The sequence below is a fragment of the Terrapene carolina genome, unplaced genomic scaffold (assembly GCF_002925995.2).
Source record: "Terrapene carolina triunguis isolate 2854851 unplaced genomic scaffold, T_m_triunguis-2.0 Scaffold771, whole genome shotgun sequence".
Classification (NCBI taxonomy): domain Eukaryota; kingdom Metazoa; phylum Chordata; order Testudines; family Emydidae; genus Terrapene; species Terrapene triunguis.
Window position 1 is genome coordinate 29,902 of NW_020665122.1, and position 11,503 is coordinate 41,404.

The 11,503-nt window shown below is 62.8% G+C and overlaps 1 protein-coding gene across 1 annotated transcript in view; it reads right to left on the reverse strand.

Annotated features, from left to right (window-relative positions):
* The window catches only part of IGLON5 (IgLON family member 5), a 24,203-nt gene that overhangs the window by 8,478 nt on the left and 4,222 nt on the right, over positions 1 to 11,503 (reverse strand). Inside the window, exons 2-4 of the mRNA XM_026660416.2 lie at positions 4,634 to 4,712; positions 2,115 to 2,347; positions 312 to 431 (exon numbers count right to left, since the gene is read on the reverse strand). Coding sequence (XP_026516201.1) covers positions 312 to 431; positions 2,115 to 2,347; positions 4,634 to 4,712 — 432 coding nt within the window. The remainder of the gene's footprint in view (positions 1 to 311; positions 432 to 2,114; positions 2,348 to 4,633; positions 4,713 to 11,503) is intronic.

Below are 11,503 nucleotides of genomic sequence, written 5' to 3' on the forward strand. Positions count from 1 at the left end.
CAGGGTGTCGGGGTGCCCAGGGGGCTGCGGGTCGGGAGTGAGGGGCAGCAGGTCGAGCTCCTGTCTGATTCCTCCATGACAGCTCCAGGTCCCCCCAGCCCCCGCTCCACCCGGATCCCCTCTTTCCTCAGCCCGCCCAACCTCCCTCCCCGCACATCCCGGCAAATCCCCCCACATCTCCCCCTGCCCTGATCCACCCCCCCATTGTCCCCTCCCCCAATCATCCCCCGCCTACTCCTCCCCTCCCCCAACTCTCTCACCTTCCCCCCCTCATCTGCACATCGCCCCCTCCCCGGCCCGCTCCCTCTTACCTCTCAGCTGTCTCCAGGTCACGGTGGGCTCTGGTTTGCCCGTGGCCATGCACAGCAAACTCACGTCACTCCCCTCGTTCACCGTCACGGCCGAGGAGATGTTCGTGATCCGAGCCGGCACTGCGGGAGGTGGGGGGGGGCGGGCAGGGAAGAGCAGTGAGAGCAGCGCCAGCCTCCGACCTCCGGGGGCGCCCTCTTCTCTGAGCCCCCATGCCTGGTGCTAGGGGTTGACCGAGTGGGGCTGGTACCCAGATGCCCCACCCCAGAAGTGGCCGCATCTCAGAGCCAGGCGAGGGGTCCCTGTATAACCATCCCCTGTGTCCCGCCCCAGAGGTGGCTGCATCCCAGCACTGGGCGAGGGGTCCCCGTATAACCAGCCCCTGCACCCCACCCCAGAGGTGGCTGCATCCCAGGGCTGGGCGATGGGTCCCCGTATAACCAGCCCCCATGCCCCACCCTAGAGGTGGCCGCATCTCAGAGCCAGGCAAGGGGTCCCTGTATAACCATCCCCCGTGTCCCGCCCCAGAGGTGGCTGCATCCCAGGACTGGGCGAGGGGTCCCCATATAACCAGCCCCTGCACCCCACCCCAGAGGTGGCTGCATCCCAGGGCTGGGTGAGGGGTCCCTGTGTAACCAGTCCCTGTGCCCCACCCCAGAGGTGGCCGCATCTCAGTGCCGGGCGGCGCATGGGGTGTTAACATTGGACTTCCCCCCTCCCCCCCCATGGGACAATTTGGTAGAAAAGCCAAAAAAAGCCACCCCTTGACGTGAGTCTCCCCCAGCCCCGCTAACAAGGCCCATTGTGCGAGCTGATTGGCCGAACGACGAGGGCCGCAGCCAATCAGGGTGAAGCGGCGAACAGCTGCGGCAGGGACCCCGCAATTGTCCCCCCCGGATCTAATCAGGCTCCATTGTCCCCACTTCCTGGCGCCGCGGGCACCTGGGGGGCGGCAGCTGAGCCGGCAAAACCTCCAAACGGTGCCTAGCTCCAATCACGCGGGGCTGGGTCTCCAGGGCCTCCTGGCCTGGGCCTGAAATGCAGCCAGCTCTGGGGCGGGGCGCAGGGGCACTGACGTCCCAAACTCAGCCCCAAGTGACAGGGTCCTGGGCGGGGGGCGGGGGTGTCACAGGCACTAGGGATGGACACACATGTGGGTCCAGCACCAGCCCTACAGCAGGAGACAGCCCTGCCCCTACTGGGACCCCTGACCCACCCTCTCCCCCAGCTTCCCCATAGATCTCTGTGCAGCGCCCCCCATGGACCATCCCCCATCCCCCACCACATGCACCTGCCCCCTTCCCCAGCTGCCAATCCCCCCTCCCCTCTCGGCTGTGCATCGCTGGACAGACCCCCTCTCCCCCGCATGACGGCCCAGCCCCCTCCCCCTCCTCTGCACCCACCGGTCCTCGCTCTTCCATCTCTGCCCATCCCCCCACCCCAGTCACTGCCCATCCCCCCTACCCGTCCCTGCCCAGCCCTACATCCCCATCCCCGCATCCCAGCACATCCCCCCACCCCCAAGGCCCCCAACCTCCTCTCCCTGTCCCTGCCCATCCCAACCCCATCCCCATCTCTGCCCATCCCCCCACCCCAGTCATTGCCCACCTCCCCCACCTCCCGACCCATCCCTGCCCAGCCCCACACCCACAATCCCCCATCCCTGCCCAGCCCCACACCCCCATCCCACCATCCCAGCCCATCCCCCCTCCTCTCCCTGTCCCTGCCCATCCCCACAACTCCAGCCCCATCACTGCCCAGCCCCCCACCCTCTGCCCCAGCCCCGCCCCTCCCCCGCCCCGTACCGTGCACGATGAGGTAGACCTGGGCCGTGTGGGGCTTGGCCTGGGTCTGGAAGGAGCAGGTGTACAGCCCCTCGTCCCACACGTCCACGCTAGCGATGACGATGCTGAACTCGGCCGGGCTGTTGGTGAGCAGCCGGACCCGCGGGTCGATGGACCACTTGTCGTTCCCGGCGTACAGGATGTTGGAGCGATTCAGCCAGGCCACCCGGGTCACCTCCTCGTCGATGGAACAGCTGGGGGCAGAGACAGCGGAGGCTGCGGGTCAGGAGTGAGGGTCACCGGGGAGCCCGTGGCTGGGCTGGCAGGGGGCTGCGGGTCGGGAGTGAAGGGCACCGGTAGAGCTGGGAGGGGGGAGCCCGCGGCTGGGCTGGCAGGGGGCTGCGGGTCGGGAATGAAGGGCACCGGTAGAGCTGGGAGGGGGGAGGCCGGGGCTGGGCTGGCAGGGGGCTGCGTGTCGGGAGTGAGGGGCACCGGGGAGCCCGGAGCCGGAATCCCCCTTTGCCTCTTAGCTCTGCTATGGTGTGGCTGTGAACCAGCTCCCCCCCCAAGAGGTGGCTGCATCTCAGCACTGGGCTGAGATAAAAAACCTTGACAGAGTTATTGGAGCTGGGAGCCAGGACTCCTGGGTTCTATCCCAGGCTCTGGGAGGGGAGTGGGGCCTAGTGGTTGGAGCAGGGAGGCTGGGCGCCTGGACTCCTGGGTTCTCTTCCCAGCTCAGGAGCAGTTGTGTGTCCAGACCCAAGGTAGGCGAGATGTCGGAGCTTCTACAGCTCATCCTCACTCCCGACCCGCAGCCCCCTGCCAGCCCAGCCCTGCCCCCCCCGACTTCTGCCGGTGCCCCTCACTCCTGACCCGCAGCCCCCTGCCATTCCTGCTCGCTCCTGTCTGTGAGCCCCCGGGTCAGCAGAGTGAGATTGAATTAGGGGGGCTGTTTTCTCTTCTTTAATGCCACAATCACTAAATAATTCCAGCTCTCAGGGGATCCAGGAGCCAGCAGCCGGCAGCTGCAGGACGTGAATTGGACAGCGCTCGGCCGATCACACTGTGAGATCCGCAGGGACCAGGGCGGGGCTCTCCCCTGGCAGCCAGGGCTGGTCCCGATGCCCCAGTGTGGCACTAGGGGGCGCTGTGCTGCAGGGGGCGGGGTGGGGGCTCTCCCCTGGCAGTCAGGGCTGGTCCCGATGCCCCAGTGTGGCACTAGGGGGCGCTGTGCTGCAGGGGGTGGGGCGGGGGTCTCGTTCTAAGATCTGTGCGGGGGAGGAGGAGGGCGGGGGTCTGGGAGCGCCCCCTGCTGGGTGTGTGCGGCTCACAGCCTGCGTTTGACCAGCTCATTGTCAGTCGGGGGTGGGGGTGGGGGGGGGAGTCACAGACAATGTTAGGGGCCGGGGAGCCAGCCTGGCTGGGGGGGGGGGGGGGGGGGGGGGGGAGGGGGAAAGGGGGTGGGGGGGCCCTGCGGGGGGCTGTGTGGGCTACCCCTTCAGCACCCACCGCGAAGCCCCACTCCCAGCCGCCCCCCACCCCACTTACCCCCAGAATCTAGGTCAGCCCAGCCCCATCGCCCCAGGGCAGAGCTGCTGGAAGGGCTGCGGCGGCTGGGGAAGGGGGGGGGAGCCGGATCTAGGTCAGCTCTGAGCATGAGTCAGGCTGGCTGGTGCATTGCAGGAGGGAGCGGGGGTAGGGGGCGGGGGAGAGAGAGAGAGACAGGGGTGTGTGGGGATAGATAGATAGATAGATAGATAGATAGATGGGTTTGTATGGGGATAGATAGATTAGATAGATAGATAGAGGGGGTGGATGGGGATAGATAGACAGACGGAGAGTATGGGGATACATGGATAGATCACAACTTTTCACATCCCTTCCTGGTGCTCTGAAAAGGACCCACCCACCGAGGGTCTCTGGTCCAGGCACTGTAGCACTCAGCTGTTACGGTTGAGTCTCTCCGATGTGGATTGTTATTATAGGGTCTTTTGGCAGTTATTGTTAGGGTCTCTGAAGCATAATTTATCATCGCCGGGTTTCTCATCCGAACCCTAATGTTGCACATGTTTGTTATTGTAGGGTCTCCATCAAAACATGCTCAGATGAACCCTGCTAGTCCAGCCCCGGCCTGCCCCCCATCCCAGTTCTGCTGGTGCCCCTCACTCCCGACCCACAGCCCCTGCTACCCAAGCCCCGGCCTGCCCCCCATCCGAGCTCTGCCGGTTCCCCTCACTCTCAACCCGCAGCCCCTGCTACCGAAGCCCCAGCCTCCCTCCCATCCCATCTGCCGGTGCCCTTCACTCCCGACCCGCAGCCCCCTGCCAGCTCAGCCCTTGCACTGAAGCAGGGTTTGGTGGGTGTACCTAATCTGGCTTTTTGACAGCATTATTTGCTCCCCCCCCCCCCGTGGGGTGAGTGGCATTAGGGGGCGCCCTGCTGTGGGGAGCGGGGTGGGGGCCCCTCCAGCAGGGGTCGGCAGGGTCAGAGACACCCAGCCTCACCCTCACAGCGTGGGGGCCGCTCTGGCAGGGTCTCACCTCAGAATGGCATTGTCCCCTTGACACACGGTGTAGTTGTCGGCCGGCTGGTTATACTCCAGGCTCCGCACCAGCAGTCCTGAGGGCAGAAAGAGAGAATGGATGAGATAATGCGTGGGGACGGCTCGCCCAGTGCTGAGATGCAGCCACCTCTGGGGTGGGGCAACTGTGTAACAGCCGCACATAACACCACACAGGGCTGGTTCACCTGGTGCTGAGATGTGGCCACCTCTGGGGTGGGGCAACCGGGTAACAGCCCCACATAACAACACACGGGGCTGGTTCATCCAGTGCTGAGATGCAGCCACCTCTGGGGTGGAGCACGGTGGCTGTTTAATTCAGAACAATTCAGTACAATTTCAGGTGGGAAGTGAATGAAAATCTCAGTTTGAGGATTTAGGGAATCTGAGTGGAATCACCCCAGCTGGGGTTTGGCCCAGATCCCCGTATTCAAGCCCTGCCCTTTGGAGGACATGCTAGGGCCTCTGGGAGCACAGCGCCCCCTAGTGCCGCCCTGGGGTATCGGGACCAGCCCTGACTGCCAGGGGAGAGCCCCCACCCAGCCCCCTGCAGCACAGCGCCCCCTAGTGCCGCTCTGGAGCCCCCTGGAATGTGAATTCAGCTGAGGCCAGCAGGAGGCGCTGCCCCCTATGTACAGGCCGCTCTGATCCCAGCCCCATCGCCCAGCACCCGTCCGGGTCCGTTCGGGGGATTTCGGTGATGGATACTCGCCCCCCTCCCCGGGACAGGGAGTCACAGGCCAAGAGTCCCTCAGGCCTCAGCAGTGGCTTGTCTCATTTCAACACCTGCATCTCAACCTTCACTGCACCCCTCCTCACCCCCCACACCATGTAACAACCTCAGAGGAGCCGAGAGCTGGGATTGGGGGGGCTGCGGGTCAGGAGTGGGGAGCACCGGCAGGGCTGGGGAGGCAGGGCTGGGATCACGGGGGGCTAGGGGGAGTGGGGAGCACCAGCAGGGCTGGGGGGAGCAGGGCTGGGGGGGTCACGGGGGGCTGTGGGTCAGGAGTGGGGGGGGCTCCGGCAGGGCTGGGATGGGGGGGGCTTGGGGGAGTGGGGGGCACAGGTAGGGGTGGGGGAGCAGGGCTGGGATCACGGGGACCTTCCCGGCTCCCTCAGGCCGATCCTGACCCGCAGCCACGTGTGTCCCCTCAGCTGAGCGGGGGGGGGCGGGCCGGGCCCATGGGGTGACGGGGGGGGGGGGGGAGCCCGGCTATTGGCCCGGGCGGGACCGGTCCGTAGCTGCAGCAGGGACGCAACTAAGCGAAGCCGGGGAGGAGCCCGCAGCGAAACGGGGGCGCCCCCCCCCCCAATGACCCGGCCAGACACGGGGTGGGACTGGCGGGGACGGGCGAGCAGGGGGCTGCCGGTTGGGAGTGAGGGGCACCGGGGAGCTGCCTGGGGAAGCGGCTGGGGGCGGACAGGAGGGGGGTGGCGGGGCGGACGGTCACTTTGCATTCAGAGCCAGCAACACGGTGACGGGGGAGACGGGCACAGACAGAGATCGATCATCGCCCGGCACCCCGCCGCCCTGCCAGCCCCCTGCCCCCCTCCAGCCCCGTCCCTAGCCTCTGCCCCCCCCCACCCTGCCAGCCCTCTCACCTCAGCTCTGCCAGCCCCCTGCCCCCCCCCCAGCCCTGCTAGCCCAACCCTGGGCTCCCCCCGCTCTGCCGGTGCCCCTCACTCCTGACCCTGCAAGCCCCGCTCCTATGGGGGTATGAAAGTGGCTCTCACTGCATGACTAGTAACACCCCTCCCCCCATCAGTGCACCCCCCCACACACACACACCGCACACACAGTCTCTCTGTCTGGCTTTGGCTAATTCAGGTGATCTATGGAGCCTGGCCATGATGCACACTGAGGTGCAGCCAGGTCTAAATGCAGGAGCCGGGGCCGGGGGAGGCTGGGAGCCCGGACTCCTGGGTTCTCTCCCAGCTCGGGGGGGCCGTACAGTGATCTGAGCCACGGCCTCGAGCTGGTAAGAAAATGCAGCACATAAAAATGGAGACAGTGTTTATAGTAATGATCCTCAGGGTGTCGTTAGCCAGCTCGGAGTGAGTGTGTGTGTGTGCGGGGGTGGGGCGTAGGGGGTGTCCCTGCTGCCCTGTGTTACATACTGCACCCACGTACCTGATCGAGCATGCACACCCACACCCACACGGCCCAGCCCCTCCAGGACGGACACACACACGCACACACACACACACGGCCCAGCCCCTCCAGGACGGACACACACACACACACACAGCCCCTCCAGGACGGGGACACACACACACACGCACACACACAGCCCCTCCAGGATGGAGACACACACACGCACACACACACACAGCCCAGCCCCTCCAGGATGGACACACACACACACACACACACACACACACGGCCCAGCCCCTCCAGGACGGGGGACAAACGCACACACACACACACTTCCCTAGGGCAGGGTAACCCCATTTAAACGCCGCCCCTACCCTCACCCCAGTCTCAGTCCAGCACAGAAGTGGGGGAGGCAGCTGGCCCCCCACCTCCCTGAAACCAGAAGCCAGCTCAGGGCCACACACTACCCCCCCTATCCCCGGGGGAAACTGAGGCAGTGATTGGGCCAGTAGGTTTCCCACTTCTCCTTGGGGCATTTTCCGGGGGCGAGTTCTGCTGTTAGTCCAGAGTCACCCCCTGACTGCGCCAGGGCCAGGGCCGGATTTCGATATCTAGAGGGGGTGTGTGCGGACAGATGGGCGAGGCAGGCGAGAGAAGGTACCTATGTATTCATCCCCCCATCCCCATCCCCTCCCCCGAGCTCCCTGACAGATCCTTCCCATCCCCTCGCTCACACCAATACACTTCTCACCTTCCTGGCTTTGGGTTCCCCATTTGGGGGGAAGAGGACAACAAGGGGGTCAAGACTGTGAGCCTCAGTTTCCCCTCCCATCCCTCCTCTCTCACTGGCTTTTCCCCAGGTCCCCCCTGCTCTAGATTCTTCAGTCCCTCGCCGGTGGGATCCCAGCTGGGTGGGGGCGGGGATTCAATTCTGGAATTGGGTGCAAAGGACCGAGTGGGGGTGGGGAGGGGGAAGGAAATTGTCGTCTGCCTCCAAAGCAGGAAGATGCTGATCGGAGCTGGCAGGGCTGCAGTCCCTTCCCGTCCCGGTGGCCTTTTCAAAATCAATAAGCTCTTTCTGAATTGCTTGCTCACACGGGGTGTCATGTCGGCATTTCAACCAGTGTGTCTTGGCCCTGGTGACTCCCCCCCCACATGCACACACAGCGGCACGCTGAGAGCTAGGGCCCCCCAACTCGTGAGACAGCCTCCTCCGAATCACACGTTTGCTCCCCCAAAATCACGTTGTTGCCTTCAGCCCCAAGAGCCTGATGCCTAGAACCAGACCATTTACCTTCAAAATCGTGAGCTTGCTGCCCCAAATCATGAGATCATCTTCAAATGCGTGAGATTGCCCCCCGACTGGGAGACTACCATGAAAACCAGAATACCGCCTTCCCCATTGCGGGCCAGCCCCCAAAGTCAAGATACGACCTTGAGAATCAGAAGCCTGCTGCCATAAATCATGACCGTGCCCTCACAACCACGAGACCGTGCCCCCCAAATCACCAGACCACCTTCCAACCCCAGCGACTGCCCTGCAAAAATCACACGGTTACCGTCAAAATCACGGGCTCGCCTCAGAATCCCCCAACCGTCCCGCTAAATCGTACGAGCGTCACTGAAAGCAGGAGGCTGTACCGCAAAATAACTAATTCGCTGTCAAAATCAGGAGAGGGAGCCAAAATCATAACGATCCCCCCGAATCCCGAGACTGCACCCAAATCACAACATTGAAATCACAACTCCGAAATCACAACTGCCGTCAAATCACAAGATTTTAAACAGTCATAACTTTGGGGTCTTTATTTGCCTGCTGGGTTCCTGGAGCCTGGGGAAAAACATCACATCTTTACGCTTTCCTCCCCAACCACGGGAGATGGAAACAGACAATTTTAGTGAGCCCAGGGGCTCCAAAATTCACCAACTCCAGGCGGAGTCACATCTAGATACAACTCCCGTATATTGAGATGTGATGAAGAGATGAAGCAGACAGGTCACTACTGTACGGGATGGATAGATAGATAGATAGATAGATAGATAGATGGGGTGTCTGGGGATAGATAGATAGATAGATAGATAGATGGATGAGGGGTGTGGGGATAGATAGATAGATAGATAGATAAGAGGTGGTGGATGGGGATAGATAGATAGATAGATAAGAGGGGGTAGATGGGGATAGATAGATAGATAGAGGGGGTGGATGGGGATAGATTGATAGATAGATAGATAGATAGATAGATAGATAGATAGATAGAGGGGGTGTCGGGATAGATAGATAGATAAATAGAGGGGTGGATGGGGATAGATAGATGGATGGATAGATAGATAGATAGTGTATGGGAATGGATGGATGCATGATGCAGTGTTAATCACTCGCTCTCTCTCTCTGTCTCTCCAATATCTCTCTAGACCATTGTCCTCAGCTCCTTTGTTTTGATGCTGAGATGTCATCCTCCCCGCCCCCCACCCTGGCCTTTCCGGAGGCAGCTGGCCTGAGAACCAGGAAGCCCAAGGCTGTGGCAGAACCGCCTTCTCGGTTCACTTCCCCTGCCCCCCTTTCCATTTCTGGGTGTGTGTGTGTGTGGGGGGTCCCTCTGCGCTGAATCCCATCACTACAGGGGCCAGCAAAGGGGACCCCATGGCCCTGCGTGAAAGCGCCTGCCTGGAGCTGCAATCCCAGGGACAATGAATAGTGTGTGTGTCCCTGCTGCTGGGGAGAGAACCCAGGAGTCCTGGCTCCCAGCCCTCCCCCGCTCTATCCCACTAGGCCCCACTCCCCTCCCAGAGCTAGGGATAGAACCCAGGAGTCCTGGCTCCCAGCCCTCCCCCCCCATCCCACTAGGCCCCACTCCCCACCCAGAGCTAGAACCCAGGTGTCCTGACTCCCAGCCCTCCCCTCCTCTATCCCACTAGGCCCCACTCCCTTCCCAGAGCTAGAACCCAGGTGTCCTGGCTCCCAGCCACCCCCCGCTAGTTCAGAGGTGGGCAAACTATGGGGCCCGCGGGACCCTCCTGCCCAGCCCCTGAGCTCCCGGCCGGGGAGGCTCGCTCCCGGCCCCTCCCCCGCTGTCCCCCCTCACTCGCAGCCTCAGCTCACTGCGCCGCCACCGGCGCAATGCTCCGGACGTTGGGGCTGTGAGCTCCTGGGGCAGCGCAGCTGCAGAACTCGGCCTGACCTGGTGCTCTGTGCTGGGCCGTGGCGTGGCTGTAGTGCCGCCAGCCACCGGCGCTCCAGGCAGCACGGTAAGGGGGCAGGGAGCAGGGGGGGTTGGATAGAGGGCAGGGAGTTCAGGGTGTGGATAGGGGTCAGGGCGGTCAGAGGGCGGGGGATGGGGGGTTGAATGGGGGCAGGAGTACCAGGGGGCAGTCAGGAAGGCGGGGGTTGGATGGGGCAGCAGGGGGCAGTCAGTGGCAGGGGTTCCGGGGGCGATCAGGGGGCGGGGGGGTGGATAGAGGGCAGGGGAGTTCAGGGTGGTGGTCAGGGGGTGGGGGTTTGGATAGGGGTCGGGGGGAAACAGGGGGTTAAATGGGCGCAGGAGTCCCAGGGGGCAGTCAGAAAGGAGGGGGGTTGGATTGGGCGGCAGGGGGCAGTCAGGGGGCTAGAAGCAGAGTGGGGTTTGATAGGGGGCAGGGGCCGGACCACACCTGGCTGTTTGGGCTACGAGACTCTAACCATTACACCCCACTCCCCTTCTGGAGGTGGGGACAGAACCCAGGAGTCCTGGCTCTCAGACCAACTCACAATCTGGCAAAGGAAGAGGGAAAGACGCAGAACTGCTTTGTCACTGACAAACTCCTAATGGGGAAAGATTTGTCTATTTCACACCCTGCTTCCTCCCCCCCGCCCCCCAGCCCTGCCAATTCAGGTTCATTTTGGGGGATTGGTGGGAAGGGGGGGGACTGGGGAGGGATCCCGGTAGCAGGGGAGGGGGCAACCCTACAATAACAAACCAGCATGCACAGCCCCATGGGTTCTGAGAGAAACCACAACAACAAAGCAGCGCTTCCAAGTGACCCTACCATAACCAGGGTCTCTGTTCTGTCCCCAGATGCTTGGCCCCTCCCCACAGCCATTCAGCGGGGCAGGGGGGATCCCCCAGCTCTGCCCCCCCAAGAGAGATCTAGCTATTAATCCACCCGCTCTTTTTCTCTCGCTGTCCACCCTTCCTTTATCTATTCCTCCCTTCCAGATCACTCGCCATTGTCTGTAGCCATCCATCCTCCCTGTTCCTGTCTAGCCATTCTCCCCCTGTCTTCTCTCTTCATCCATCACCTCCCTCCCTCCATCCATCCATCCGCTCTGGTTCTCTCCTCCCCCCCCCCATTTATTTATCTGCCCACCAGGGGACCAGGCCGGTGCTAGGCAGAAGGAAAAGAACTGCCTGGAGCGCTGGGCTGTGGGATTCCACAGAGGGGAAGCTGATGAACTGGTTTGTGGGTCTATCATAACCCCACCACCCCCCTCCCGCCGCTCATGCAATCCGAGGGTCAGTGGGCACCTGGAGAGCTGGGCTCCCCGTCCCGTCGGGTTTGCTGCCCCTTCCCCGCTGTGCCCAGAACCCCGACCGCCCTGGCGCGCAGATGGGGAAGGGGCCGAACCCCCACGGGGCGGCATGAGGGGCCTGGGGGGCTTCAGCTATGAGACTGAAGAGGTGAGGGGGCATTTGGGGATAGATAGATAGATAGATAGATAGATAGATAGATGGGGGTATATGGGGATAGATAGATAGATAGATAGATAGATAGATAGAT